Source organism: Copadichromis virginalis, linkage group LG10 (genome assembly GCF_057382275.1).
Source record: "Copadichromis virginalis isolate Kocher_CV1m ecotype Utaka linkage group LG10, C_Virginalis_male_GT1.1, whole genome shotgun sequence".
NCBI lineage: Eukaryota > Metazoa > Chordata > Actinopteri > Cichliformes > Cichlidae > Copadichromis > Copadichromis virginalis.
In genome coordinates, this window is record NC_140627.1 from 18,583,436 (window position 1) to 18,597,523 (window position 14,088).

General features: G+C 42.7%; 1 protein-coding gene across 18 annotated transcripts in view; it reads right to left on the reverse strand.

The window, feature by feature from the left end:
• Positions 1-14,088, reverse strand: part of nbeaa (neurobeachin a) — a 98,724-nt gene that overhangs the window by 25,565 nt on the left and 59,071 nt on the right. For 9 of the 18 annotated variants that reach the window (XM_085470424.1, XM_085470411.1, XM_085470420.1 and 6 more), the window contains exons 14-27: positions 12,520-12,599; positions 12,072-12,134; positions 11,593-11,690; positions 9,253-9,345; positions 6,611-6,719; positions 6,421-6,502; positions 6,041-6,164; positions 5,719-5,911; positions 4,161-4,847; positions 3,589-4,032; positions 2,674-2,891; positions 2,343-2,496; positions 1,854-1,877; positions 493-673 (exon numbers count right to left, since the gene is read on the reverse strand). In XM_085470424.1, coding sequence (XP_085326550.1) covers positions 493-673; positions 1,854-1,877; positions 2,343-2,496; positions 2,674-2,891; positions 3,589-4,032; positions 4,161-4,847; positions 5,719-5,911; positions 6,041-6,164; positions 6,421-6,502; positions 6,611-6,719; positions 9,253-9,345; positions 11,593-11,690; positions 12,072-12,134; positions 12,520-12,599 — 2,550 coding nt within the window. Of the gene's footprint in view, positions 1-492; positions 674-1,377; positions 1,462-1,853; positions 1,878-2,342; positions 2,497-2,673; positions 2,892-3,588; positions 4,033-4,160; positions 4,848-5,718; positions 5,912-6,040; positions 6,165-6,420; positions 6,503-6,610; positions 6,720-9,252; positions 9,346-11,592; positions 11,691-12,071; positions 12,135-12,519; positions 12,600-14,088 lie in introns of all 18 variants that reach the window. The other 9 variants (XM_085470426.1, XM_085470415.1, XM_085470425.1 and 6 more) reach the window with 3 other exon arrangements.

A 14,088-nucleotide genomic window follows, 5' to 3' on the forward strand; every position in this document is an offset into this window, starting at 1 on the left:
CCCTCTCTTTCTCTAAGCTCTCTACCCAAGGTGCCTCCAATTCCCCAAAACCTGAATTGGCTAAGCAGATAAAAATGGATGGACTTATCTACAGTATATCTGTATAATTTAAAAATACTTATTCCAATAGTGATAAACAAAAAAGCATTTTAAACCTCAGGGAAATAAAAACTGGCATATTTTCATATGTTTAACTTTAAAACTACACATTTAATTTGAAAACTGTTCAGTAATCTTAATGCTGACATAAGTAACTTTCAGTTCCAGTCATATGCAACAAGGCCATGAAGCAGTTTGTTTTTTTGCACGAGCCTTCAGAAGCTGATAGTTGCCAAAACACAACAGCTGCCTTATAATTTAGCTTGACCTGGTCACCCATGCTCCTCCTGCACTTCTTCCTGCGGCCCTCGTAGTTGAGAACTGCTGGTCTCGACTAAGAATCAGCTCATCTAAACATTTTATAAACACTGAAGAGATTCAACTCGGACGCACCGAGGCGGAGGCACTGCCTCATCAGTCCTCCTGACGACATGTTCTTCTCCGCTTCAATCTCACTGAAGTTGAGGGAGCTGGCAAACACCAGCACGTCCACCATGGCCATGAGACGAGAGAGGAAAGTGACGGCCGTCTCTGAAGACATCCCCTGCGTCGCCTCGATGTTCTCCAACTCCGTCTGCGAAAGAGGGAAAACACAACACGTGCTCGCCAGTTATTCAGTGAAAAACTGGCACTTAAACACAACGCACTGGATGCTCTCAGAAGTTAGGAGGGATGAAGAAATCCTGAGTTATCTTATTATTTTAACAAACAACAGAAAAAACCTATGCAGTCGCGCCTTGCAATGAGCAGGACCAAAACGGTCACGGCTGGCTGTTGCACAACAAACACGGAAGGCAACCTTGAGTGTCATGCTGGTTTAGTGAAAAACATACTTATAATGATGACGTTTGGCAACATGAGGTGTTCTACAAAACACAAAGTACAGCCTGGTGACACACATATCATGGTGACAGTGGGGTTGTGGCAAAGACAGTGTGGGTTTTTAGCATTAACAGCAGTAGTGTGGACACACTTGGGCTAGCCTTGAATATCTTATGGGCCCCTTGATTTATCAAACTGTGGTGCGACTACATTGAAAATCTGAAGGCAGCATTGCAGGGGTCAAAACCAAGCGGTGTAGTTTTCTGTGTCTCTGCTTCAGTAAGCAGGACGTGCAGGGCTGTGGAGAGCTGACAGCGCAAGCATCTGGTGGCTCATCAGAGCAAGTGAGCACAGACATTTTGGGGGATAACAGACACACAAGGTGAAGACAGAAGGGCTTGGGTTGGTGCTCTTAGCTCTTCTGGTGATGATGAGAGTCTCAAGCTCTTTACGCACCTCTCCCCCTGCGCCTCCTCCCCCAGGAACAGGGGTCACCTCCTCTCCCTTTGACCCCCTCTGGGGTCCGGCTCCTCCTGCCTTCTTTAGCGTTGATACAAATGGGACAGGCTTAGCAGATGAAACCCCCAAGGACGTTTGGAAATACTCTCTCTCGTAAAATATATAAGCAGACTATATACCCCCCAAATAATCTTCTCCCTTTTGTTTCTTATTGATCCATGCTGTGGCTTTTTAGGCTTTTTCACCCCCTATATATTCACATAGTATTCTAACTGGGTTGACATACTTAATCTTTATGAACAGAGACTAAGAAATCAATAGATTTAGACAATATAAGGTAAGCAGCAGAGGAGCACAACACGCAGAAACACTATGGATGTCAGACAAGCAAGGGTTAGTGTCAGTCACAATGGTTAATAAACCAGAGCTAAGTATTAGTAGAATAGAAAAAGAGGAAGAAACTGCAAACTTACAGTGTTGGCACTACTCTTAGAATTCTGCACATGCAAAACAGACAAAAACAGAGAGAAAAAAAGACAAGAAAATACACAAAACACATGTAACACAGAGAGGAAAAGAAAGGTTAAAATGCAAAAACGCTTAAAACAATAGGCTATCAAGCTAACGAAAACGGTTAATTGAAGGGATTAGAACTAAATATTGTTAAGAAGGGTTAGGTTGACAGTTGCACATACTGGTTTAATTGGGAGTTAAATTCGTTTACAAGTCTTTTTTTTATTTTATTTTGTCTACTGTGATTTTCTAGATTAATTCAGGGAAATAGCCCTATCAAGGCACACAAGATCTGTGCTGCAAGGGGAACTAAAAAAACCACACACACATACAAAAAAAAAAAAAAAAAAGTCTGTGTGGGCTTTAACGCTCCAGTAACAGGCCTGTGAAAGAGCTGTCGACCTGCAGTTTTCCCTCCTACCACAGAGGGGTGCAGAAGAGCCACTTACGGAAGGGGAGGTGGCAGCAGACAGGAGAGGCAGAATGCCTCCACAGGCAATGATGATGTTGTCCACCATCTGAGAAATGAGGTGGATCGTGTTGTGGACGAAGATGATGTTTTCATTGCTGTTCACAAAGTCCATCACCGACTTCGTGGAGTGGCTGGAAGAGAATAAAATGCAAACCGTTTGAAAGTAAGACATAGTTTCTAACAGGAAAACACAATATAGCTGTCACATGAATCAGATCTTTAGCATAATCAGTTTATTTAAAACGAGGCGTAAAATGACTAAAAATGGTCAACTAACACACACCTGGCGAACACAGCATCGAACTCACCTCCTCCACACATGCACATCTGTCTCCAGGGCAAACAGCAGGTCAGTGAGCAACCTCTGGTGCATTGGAGACCATTTGAATTCTGGGATTCGGAACATGGTCGTACGCGGGCCTGGGCTGAACTGACGCCGCTGCTCCTCCGTCATGGGCATACCCCTGAAACCCAAATCAACGCGTAGGTCCCTCTCCAACTGGGCTGCAGTGCGACCGTGGAGGGCCTGTAACAGTTGTTGAATAAGCAAGTGAAGCTCATTTGGTCTAATATAAGACTTGGCATACACGCATCGATGAAATTCAATTTCATTTAAGGTGTCAAAACCACAGGAAAAAAGCCCCCCAAAAAACACAGAAGACTCTCATTGTGCATTCACTGATCGGTTGCTGAAACTTAGCTCGTGTGTGGGCAGCTTCTCAGCTTTTTGGCCGGGAAAACAGGACTGCTGCTGAAGTGTTTATTTTAATCACAACACAAATCACATTGGACAGGGTAGAGAGGCAGGCTTGTGACCAGTGGCTCACTTGTTCAGTCCTTAAACTGAGAGGATAAATCTCAGTGGGGGAGGTGAAAAAGCACTTTCCCCAGCTTTCTGTGATTTTATTACCCAAAATTCCAACAAGCAAGGGTAGCATAATGAGGCACTGCAGCCACTTGAAAGTCATGAGGTATTAGATGAAAGACAATAGGTATTAATGTGATTTATAAGGATGATTACACACTTTTTTCTATTTTTATTTTAATGCATTCACATTATAATTTTTTTTAACATTTTGATAAATGCAGCGAAGGAAATAAAAAAATCACTCATATGTGCAGGATAACACCTCATGGCAGAGTTACTTAGTTTATTTGCTGACCAGTGTGTACACAACATGTGAGGAGCTCCCTCTTAACCAGCTGAACACACTTAAACACACCTGAGTGGTTGCAGTAGTTTGGATCTTCTTTGTGTCCTTGTCTTTCCCATCATCTGACCTCTCTGTGTCAGAGGTGGTGCTGGCTGTATCTCCTCCAGTCTTAAGCCCTGCAGTCTCTCCGTCTGCACCGTCTGTGCCCTCTCCCTCTGGGAAATCTGGTCTAGAGGTTCCCTGGGTCTGGCTCTCAGCCTCAGCAATTGAGCTGATGTCAGCAAGAGGGCTTTGGATTTTGAAGGGCCCATCCTCTGGAAGTTCCCCGGTAGTGTGGCTTTGGGTTTGTGTTAAATCAGAGCCGCAGCTGGTCATGTGGGCCAGCAGGCTGAGGTCATCACTAGCGCTGGTGGTGGAGTGAGCTGGGGCTGGGCCGGATGGAGTGGGCTGATCTGGACTGGGCAGTACAAGGGGGTCTGTGGCTGCCAAAGCTGGAAGCAACTTCTCATCAACCTGGAAGGAATGAATGGGGAAAAATGGGAAAACAGTACAGCTTCAGGTTTGAGGAAAACTTAGAAACATTATTTGGGAGAGTAAAAAGGACTAAGAAGGATTAGGCAGCACAGTAATACTAATCCTACCTTACTGAAGAGAAATCCGTTGTTGCTCGGGACACTGTCTTTCTCATCCGCCAATGTGATGAGGGGACCCATGTTCCCATCATCATCCAGGCTGACTCCTGAAAGCCCGAGGTTTGTCCCCATTCCAACCCCCGAACCAGATGTGTCATCTTTAGGCGCCAGATTCCCATTTAGGTTCTGAACCACACTGCAATAAGCACTGTCCAAGAGAGAATCTACCTCAACCAGAGGTCCATTTTCCATTCCTCCCCCACCTCCTCCACCTACACTTCCACCAAGACCTTCAGGAGAGAGGTCCAGGTCATCCAGCTTTACTTCCGTGGCTTCTACTTTCTCTGCTTTAATGTCTACCAGAAGGTCATGGACCTCCACTCTCACGCCTGGACCTGCACTTTGCTCCCCAGGTGTAAGTGCTTCTCCGTTAGGTCTCTTCACCGCGCCTTCTGCGAGGAGGTTGCGTGAGTCTGCGCCGGCCCCCTCGCTGTACTCCGCCTCACTCTCAGGTGTCTGCGTCTGGGAGTTGTCATCGATCTCCAAGTTGCCATTGACGACAGGCGCAGGTGTGGCAGAGAGGCCGGAGATGGTGGAAACTGAGCCTTTCTTTCCCTTCTTCATGTTTTCCTCCTCCTGTCGCTGGTACTCCTCATACATCTTCGCCAAATACTCCTTATGGGCTTCATAGGTCACCTGTGACAGATGGTAGATTATAACTGGTAATGTTATCGGCACACAAGCACTAACAAAAGTGAATCTTCACATCAATAGCCACACGGTAGTCCAAAGGAGACTCATAGATCATTTACACCAAAGTGCAGAAAACTGGGACACTAGCCTTCCGGGGCCATTAGACCATTACCCATAATGCCCCTTCACTTTTACCCCGAGATGAGAAAAAAGGGCGAGTTAAAGTTCTGTCACTGAACAGTGAAAAGAGAGGTGATCAGTTTCTGAAAGTGTCTCAATGCTGGGTCATTCTGGCCCTGGAAGATGTTGAAACAACACATAACAGTGGTCAAATTGCACAAATCACCAGGTTTCTGTACAGCTTATAAGCAGCTTGAATCAGAATATCAGCACCTGGAAAATCCCCATTAATATCTGCTCATTTGTAGCCAAACAGCAGACAAGAAAGTCAAGCTCAACCGGCAGTGCTGCACAACAGCTGTCATCAGTGGCAGCCCACATGAGCTTAAGCCCTATCTAAGGCTCCTATTGGACAATCTCCCATTAGCTCGCTTGCAGTTGTTACCGATCTGCAAGCCACTTTGCACTCCCCTCTAATACAGCTCCTCCTTTTTATTTGCCATTTCTGATTTTTACTAATGTCACGTTTGCTTTTATTGACACCTTCACTGCTCTTGCTCGGTCTTATTGCCAATCTCGCCATCTTTGGCATTCATGTATGTACATGGAAGGCTTTGGAAGTCCCAGGACAGAGACATACCACCAAATCTAAAATACAGCAGAAATAACATAATCGAAATAACAAGCTATACTTGTACTAAACGAAATAAGACTACTGGGAACTGTTACTGAATTGTGCATGTCCCACTCTTACCTTGGAGTGTGCTATTGAAAGGGTGTCCACCCAGACCCTCCATCCTCCCCATTCGTATTTGATGGCATGGTAGAGAAGGATCCTAAATATGTTGTACACCATCTCGGTTATTTTCTGCTCTTCTGGGTTCTTGGGGTTGATGTATCCGAGGGAGAACATCCAGTCCTGCCACACGGAGCACTGCAGCAAGCAGCTGGTGCACAAAACAGGCAGCATGTGAGATGAGCTGTAGCATGAGTTTGATTTCAAAATAAAAGCCACAGTGAGGAGCTAATGAACACGGCTGGATAAGTGCAGGTACAGTGATTTGTGTGCTTTTTACCGGCGATTCTCGCGGCTGTTACTGAAGAGTTTTATCATGTCAGAAAGAAAAAGTCTCCTGACTTCCATCAGCTCCACACCGGGACTGGAGTTCTTCAGCAAGGTGGCCACCACTTTCAGAATCACTGGGTGTGAGGTAAAAAGAAAACCAAGTAAAGGGAAGAGAAGAACAAGATGAGAGAGAAGGAGAAGCAAATACTTTTAAAGCATTTGGAATGAGATCAAGAAGTGGAAGATGGCAGCAGTGTCAGCTTCTCAATTTACACTTTGTTGTTTGTTTACTCGCATTAAGAAAAGGCAAAACAAACAAAACACTCCATTACTGGCAGACCAAAGACCGCAGAGAGACACAGATGCGAGGTGAAGTGCTTATGCACTTACTGGGATTCTGGATCTTGACAGTGGAGTCGGGGTCTGGGTGTGGTTTGTGAACAACCTGAGTGCAGACCTGCTCAGTCAGAATCTGCACGGTTAGAAGATTGACAGTAGTCATTAAATTATAAACACACAGATCCCAACAACTCAGATCCGATGGCTTGATCCATTGTAATATTTACTGACATCCACCTACCTCGTACAGAGTATTGTAGGTGGTGATAGAGACGGTGTTGGTGTGCATCATCAGCCTCTCTCCCAGCAGCGTGAATAGGCTGTGTGTGTGCATGATCTCAACCTTTCTCCTGCAGGGAAACAAACACACACATTTGTAAAGGCTTTATGACAGTTGAAACTGACACTGATTGTCACTGACCGGGTGACGGTCTGATATTGGCAGGTGGCACCATGTGGCCCTGTCAGCGATGATGGGACCAGAGAGGATACGAATTGAATACCAACAAGAGAAATTAACAAGAGGCATTAACAATACGACGACACCATAGGAGGCAGCGGGGCAATGCTCATATGGCTGTGAATGATTAACTTTTATTAGTTACCTTGCCGGTGGGTAAAAATTGTGCTTATAAGAGGGTTTAAACTTGAGAGGCTCAGGAATAAGGGATGAATAACTTCTGAGTATTTTACAATTGAATTAAATGAATAATGCTTGAAGCGCCTTCATATTCCTGACCAAAGCCTTTGGAGGATTTAATCACACGCGCATATACAGTCAAAATAATGAGTCACTTTAGCTACTATTGTGCCGTTTTAAATGATATTTTCCAAAAACATACTCTCATTTAGAGAAATTGGTTTTGACATCAGCTCAAACTTCCAACTTTGTTTAAAAAAAATGGAATAAACTCGAGGCAAAATGGCTTATAAATAAAAGCATCGTCTATATACCTGGCTGTCATAATAAGGCAAGTCTATAGATTCAGTGTAACCGTACTCAAGAAGCTGTTACCGAGTCTGGCAGGCTATTGTAGAGGATGGCAGTGAAGACGACTACGACAGGTATTAAACTACCGTGCTGTTGAAAAGTCTTGAGCTACTCCTCATTTCTTTATATTTTGCAGGGAAAATGGAAAAAAGATCCAGCGATTTACTGAAACGTGCAAACACACATGGAAGTACACTGTTTGTACAATTCTGAGCCAAAATTTGTTGTAATTTCTTTAAGTAGTCTTCAGGAATAGAATAATTCTTGAAGCACATTTGAAACTCTTCTGTGGATGTTTGCTGCCTTTTATTCTGTTCTCTCCCACGATGATCCCACACTTCAGTAATGTTGAGGTCCGCGCTCTGGGGAGACCAATCCATGACTAACAGTCTCCCATCCAGACATGCTTTCACTGCACTGACAGTGTATGGGACCACTGTCATTCTGGCAATTAAGGCTGCTTTCCAGGCGGCATTGCATGGTGGATCAAAATCTGGCGCGTTTCTGCATTTGTGCCACTGATTTTTAGTCCATTTCTTATGTAATTTGGCACAATTCACTCTTTTTTTTCCCGTTTCCTCAAGTATGGCTTCTTGACAGCCACCCTTCCACAGAGACCATTTCTGATGAGGTTTCAGGGAACAGTAGATGGATCAACTAGCTAGAGCTAGATCTACCAAGTCTTGTGTCAGTTTATTGCTGGATTTTCTCCTATTCCTTGACATGACTTTCAGATACTGCTGCAGATAGCTCAGCTGAACATGGTCAGGTACAAGGACTGGACTGAAAATGGCTGAAAAAGCAGCCAATGTCCAAAAGAACTTGGTAAACTTGAAAAGCCTGGAGAACTCAAGACCACTTTAAGGACTTGAGGGATGGCTCAAGACCTGCGCACAGTTCTGCATTATGCCGCATGATTAAAGTAGGCCATCTGCCTTTTAGGAGTAGCTGCACTTTGAGTTGACTGACAGCTGGAAAAAACCTTCCCAAGAAACACAGCAGCAGACGTGTATTTATTTAAATATAAAGTCGACAGCTACCTAGATCGCTCTTACAGTGGACATCGCATGAACTTTAAAGATTTTGCTCTGGCTACATCAGACATTTATATTCTAACATGCAGTTCTGCTGGGAAATGTCTAGATAAGTTCAGGGTAAGATAATCTTTAATTCAAAATGTCACTGGCTTTTAAGACGTTATCATAGCAGAACCCTGATTTTTTTATTGTGCTTTCTTTTTTTAATATGAGAAATCAGATTATCAGTAAATCTAATACCACCTGACAATGTTCAGTATATTTAAGAATATTTGAAGATTATTAGGAAAAGCACTTTTTACTTTACTGTAACGTATGCATGATTGGCTTTAGTATTTAATTTAAGACTGATGTACTGATTAGGATCGATATTAAATTTCCATATGCAGTGAAATGACATGTAGACTGAAAGGGGCAGCCCTACGGGATGTTTGGCTAAAGCAGATGTTAAGTAGGTGGGGGGCTGACGGTGCAGGGCTCAGGTGCATTATGGCAGCCTGCTCTCATGTCAGGCAGCGAGAGGCGCGGCTGTCACATGGGATGAATAAATCCCCCAGCATTCACTGCTGACGAGGGCATTATCTTGGTGTACACACAAACACACAAACAAACAGTCTTTCTAAGGTTCAGTGGAGACTGCACTGTTGCAGCTTTACTGCAGTGTCTTTCCACACACTCAAACCTACACTATGCGTGGCACATCTCCATCTCCCTCCACTGATGCAGCATTTTGGGGGGGGTTTAGTAGTAAAAGATAAAAGGATTATAGGAAAATATCAAGTACTCCCTCACTTCAGTGCTGCAGAAAACCACACAAAGGAAATATACCAGGAAAGCTCAGCAAGCAGTACTGACTTGTGACCAAGGTGCTTGAGGAAGTAGCCCAGAACTTTGAGTGCCTGGACCCGGATACTCTCACTCTTAGAGGCCAGGAGCTTGCAGATTACCCTGTAACATGTGAGACAGAGTCACAGGTCAGAGAGACAGTTATAACATCTTTCTTTACTACAATAGCAAACATCAAGCAAACAAAAAAACAAGAGCAAAATTAGGGGTTCTTCACTGTGTAGTAAACACCTGCTGCCTGAAACTCAGCAAACATTCTTAAGAGTCACAGTTTGCAACACGAGCGCTGACTGAAACATTTTCTTCAAAGAAGCGTGCACACAGTACATCAAAAAAAAAAAAAAAAAAAAAAAGAGGAACAAGCCACAGTTTGCAACTAGCTCTCTAGCAACAGAAGAATTACCATAGCAACCAAAAAGACATCCATGTGTCGTCGTGCTTTGGGGGAATTACAAGCACAGCAAGGGTACGTCTTTGAAAAAGGCTGCGTAGTTCGAGCTACTCGAGAAACATAATGTGAAACTACAGGAATTTTATCTGAATTAAACAATTAAACTAATACTATTGAGTAAATTTTAAATCTATGTCTAAATCTTTCACTGGTTTTAGAAAGGGGCTTCATACCAAAAACCAACACATTCTCCACACCCCCTTTCTATTACTGTAAAGCAGCCCACTGTGAAAACATTCACATTTTATGGATGATGAACAGAACAGACTGACACAAGGGTAATTACTAGAGTGGTGCTGATATATCAGTATCAGGATTTATAACATCCAATAAATGAAACTTTAAAAAGTAAAGAGATGGGAGAAACACCCTTCAACCACGAATACTGACATTGCACAGTTTGTCCACCAGAGGCCACAGGCGTTTGCAACACCACAAATAAAACCAGCTAGGCAGTCAGGCAGAGCATAAGTAATATTTGGCTTTTGAATATCTACACATATCAAATTTTAGGAAAAAAAACTGGCCAATATGTCAGATATATAAATGACCAAATATTGATCTTAAAAATCCTATATCAGTCGGGCTCATCCCATCTCAGTTTTCCCACATTCAATTAGTCTGCTGTTACAAAGGATCTCTTCTTATGAATCAAAGAAACACATCCGCCCACCTACCACCTTAATGCAATGCCTTTGTTAGTAAGAAGGCCCCAATGATGATTCTGACCTCTGGCTCGATGAATTTAACCTTTCGGACAACAGGTCCTTTTCTTTCTGAACAATTTGCAACGCAATTCTTACTGGTACAGAAGTGAAAAGTCAAACATCGATGGCCTAATTTCCTGCAATCTTCACACTTCAGCAGGTCACATTCGAACTTTTGTTGGTGTATGCCTTGATTTGACCGACCTGCTCTTAAACATTTATTTCTGGCTGCTCCCTTGTCACAAGGGGTCACCACAGTGGGTGGGCCAGCGTGTTTGACTTTTAAACCAGGTGCCCTTCCTGACACAACTCCAAAAACGACTTGTTTCTCCAGCAATCTTTGGTTTGCCAAGCAAATGTGTAATTCACTACACTATGGAGACACTTGTTAAATATCCTACTACAATATACTAAATCTCTATTTGTTTCTTTGTCCCCAAACTCCTCCTATACCACCAGGAGCTGAGCAACCAAACTTGGCACATAGGTAAATCTTAGACCCCCGAAGGTTCTTATCTACATCAGATAATATAACATCATCATGTTGCCTTCTAGCCACCTGCCAACAGGTTAAAATGGTCAGCTTTTAGCGTTTATACACCTACATCACCCTTTAAAAGCATTGTACAATTTTTATTTTATGACACTAACCTTTAACTCGTCTACAAAAGTTAAATTATGCATGTTGAAATTATGACGCTATCATGCTACCTGGCAACCAAGTAGCAATTTGTTAAACTGCCATATTTTCAACCTTTATGCACCTATAAAACCTTATGAAAGCATCCTGTCGTTTTAATTTCAAACAATAAATTGCCAAGAAAGAAACTAAAATGATTTTTAATGTATAAACCACATCTACCATTCCTATTCTTTTAAAAGTTTGCCAAGGAGGCAAATAGTAATAATAATAAGAAACACAACACCTATGACGCAGCAGTTTGGGGATTTATGAAAGATATTACACTTTTCTGAATGAACACTATCTACTTCAATTAAATTATTCATAATAAATCATGGGTTTTCTTATAACAAAATAATATATAATACTAATATAGATATCGACATAGATGCATATGGATGCCTATGTTGACACAAACAGCATAGCTCTAACCATAAACTTATTTTTTCAGGTTCTGGTGTTGTGTAAAACCTTTTTAATATGTATGCAGATGTGTGAGCAGCATTCACCTTATGCCGTTTCTCTGGTCAAATGCGGGGATCATGGACGCCGGGTGTTCAGACATAAGGGCCACTAACAGCTGGAGCACGTCGTGAATATTCTCATCCTGCAAAGAAAGGAAAGATGAAGCAGGTGAGATGGAGAAAGCCCTGTGGGACAGACGGACACAGGGTTAAGAGGACAAAGAGAGTTGTAAGGGTGGACGCGGAGGGGGTGGATTACAGAATGGCAGGTGGTATTTCAGAGCAAGAATAGATATAATTGTTACAGAAGAGAACATTCTGTTCAGTTCATTGTTGCTCCATTTTTCATGCGGTCACAGCACTGAAGCTGACTCACACTCACTCGTTTAAGTGGACCATAACTTCAGCCCACAAATTATAATGCACATTTTGCCACCAGCTCCACTCAACCGCTCTCACAGTCTCTCCGTTTCCCTCTTTTGCCCTCTCTCAGTGTCTATTTTAATACAGAATTTAGCATTTACCTCATGCATGGTCAGTAGATAGTTGAGAATGCTCTGCAGCTCGTCCTCCTTCACGCCCCGGTCCTGTGAAAACCAGACATTCAGTTAAACATTCGTGATCTCCTGTTGTTTTTTACCTCTTATTAACTACACACCGCTTCATTAATTCTGTTTCTGGCTGCATTTTTACCATGAAGCAGTAACAACCTCCTTACACACACACACACGCGCGCGCGCGCGCAAATACAGGAACAAATCAATATCAGAGCGCACAAACACAAAAGCTACAGTGTTTTATTCACGCTGCAAATCTATAATGCAATTCTCCACACACACATTTTAGATTAAGCCAACAGTCCCCAGGAGAAAAAACAACAGAGGACATAATAGGAAAAGAAAGCTAAAAAAGAAGCGATTTCTTGGATCTTATGCGATGAAGATCACGGTAAATCGGTTTCTCTCATTTTACCTTGAGTATGAGTTGTTTGAGGAAGAGGAGCATGAAGGCTCTGAGTGAGATGATCTCCTTTTGGGACGGTCGTGGTCCATCTAGACAAAGACGCGCAAACACAAAATTAATTTCCTGTTAAAAATACATTTTTACACTCGATAATGATCGGCTAAATAAGCCCACCACTGAGCCTTGGTGTTTACTGATATTGGATTTTATTAGGCTTCCTGGAGAGCAGAGAAAAACACGTTAACACAAACACGCTCGCACACACTCACTCTGCTATATGACTGTAAATAACTGTCATTAACTCTAGTGGCAATTTGGATATTTTATGATTGTACTAATCTAACGTATTACAGCAAAGACGCAGTAATTCACAAAAATGTGATCCAAACCAAACAACCGCTGTAATCCACTGTATATACTTTACAGCTTTGGTACTGGATGAGTTGTTTGCTGTGGTGGTTTACACACAAATAATCGAGCTAAAAAAACACAACAGTATTTTCCGTGTAAGTTTACTTTCACAGAAGGCAAAGAGCATGCCCTTATAAAAGGTCTTCATCCGATGCTTTGAAATACTCTGGTTTTAACTCAAGTGATGTTAACCAAGAAGAAGTCATGTGCAAAGCAAAACATTGAATTATTCTTTTAAGATGTATCTGTCCCACTGCGCAAGTGTCCAGTGAAGGGGGGCATGGCTACGCGGAGGCTGGAAGGGGAAGTAGAAGTTTTTGGAGGGTCGGTTTCTTCTTGTGTGGCGGAACGAAAGAAGGCAACCATTAAAGTTGGAGTTAACATACCAGTTGTGTGATTATTGGACTAACAATTCCACCACCTGAAAACACACCACAAACTGCAGTGTGATAAATGCATGAAGACCAAGAAAAACAGTGCAGTGCTTTGTAACGTGAACTGTCCATCGGGAACTCAAACGTCCGTAAAAACGAGCCTGTACAGTGCATCTGCAAATCCACCGAGCACACAAAGAAGCCCTTAAATAACCAACACATTCCCCTTCCATTAGGCCAAAAATGTGCACCCATTAAACACAGTGAGTAATGAAGGCTTCAGGAAAATGGTCAACATACTTGTCAAAAGACATGTTCTCCCCTTGAGCAATTATTTTTCCAATGTGGCAAAATCTGCACTGTATGCAGGAGGGAAAAGAGCTGTCGACTACTCTGCTACGAGTTTTAGTCACATCCATCACGCTGGTACGATGAATGAAGTGAAAGAGTTTCTATTATTTATCTGCATAGTTTAATTTATGAAGATTAACTTAATGTAGAACTATGTAAAGATGAAAGCAGCGCCCTGTTGATTTAATGCTGTGCCATTTTTTTTGTTTTTTAAACCAAATGATGCAAAAATGATTTAAAATGTATTTTTGAGAGCGGCACAGTGTGTCTCTTGTCCCGCATCCCTCCACTCATCCCCAACCAGTCACGACAGCTGGCCGCCTGTCCCTGACACTGGTTCTGCTGGAGGTTTCTTCTTGTTAAAAGGGAGTTTTTCCTTCCCCCTGTTACCGAGTTCTTGCTCATAGGGAGGTCATCTGATTGTTGGGTTTCTCTGTATTAT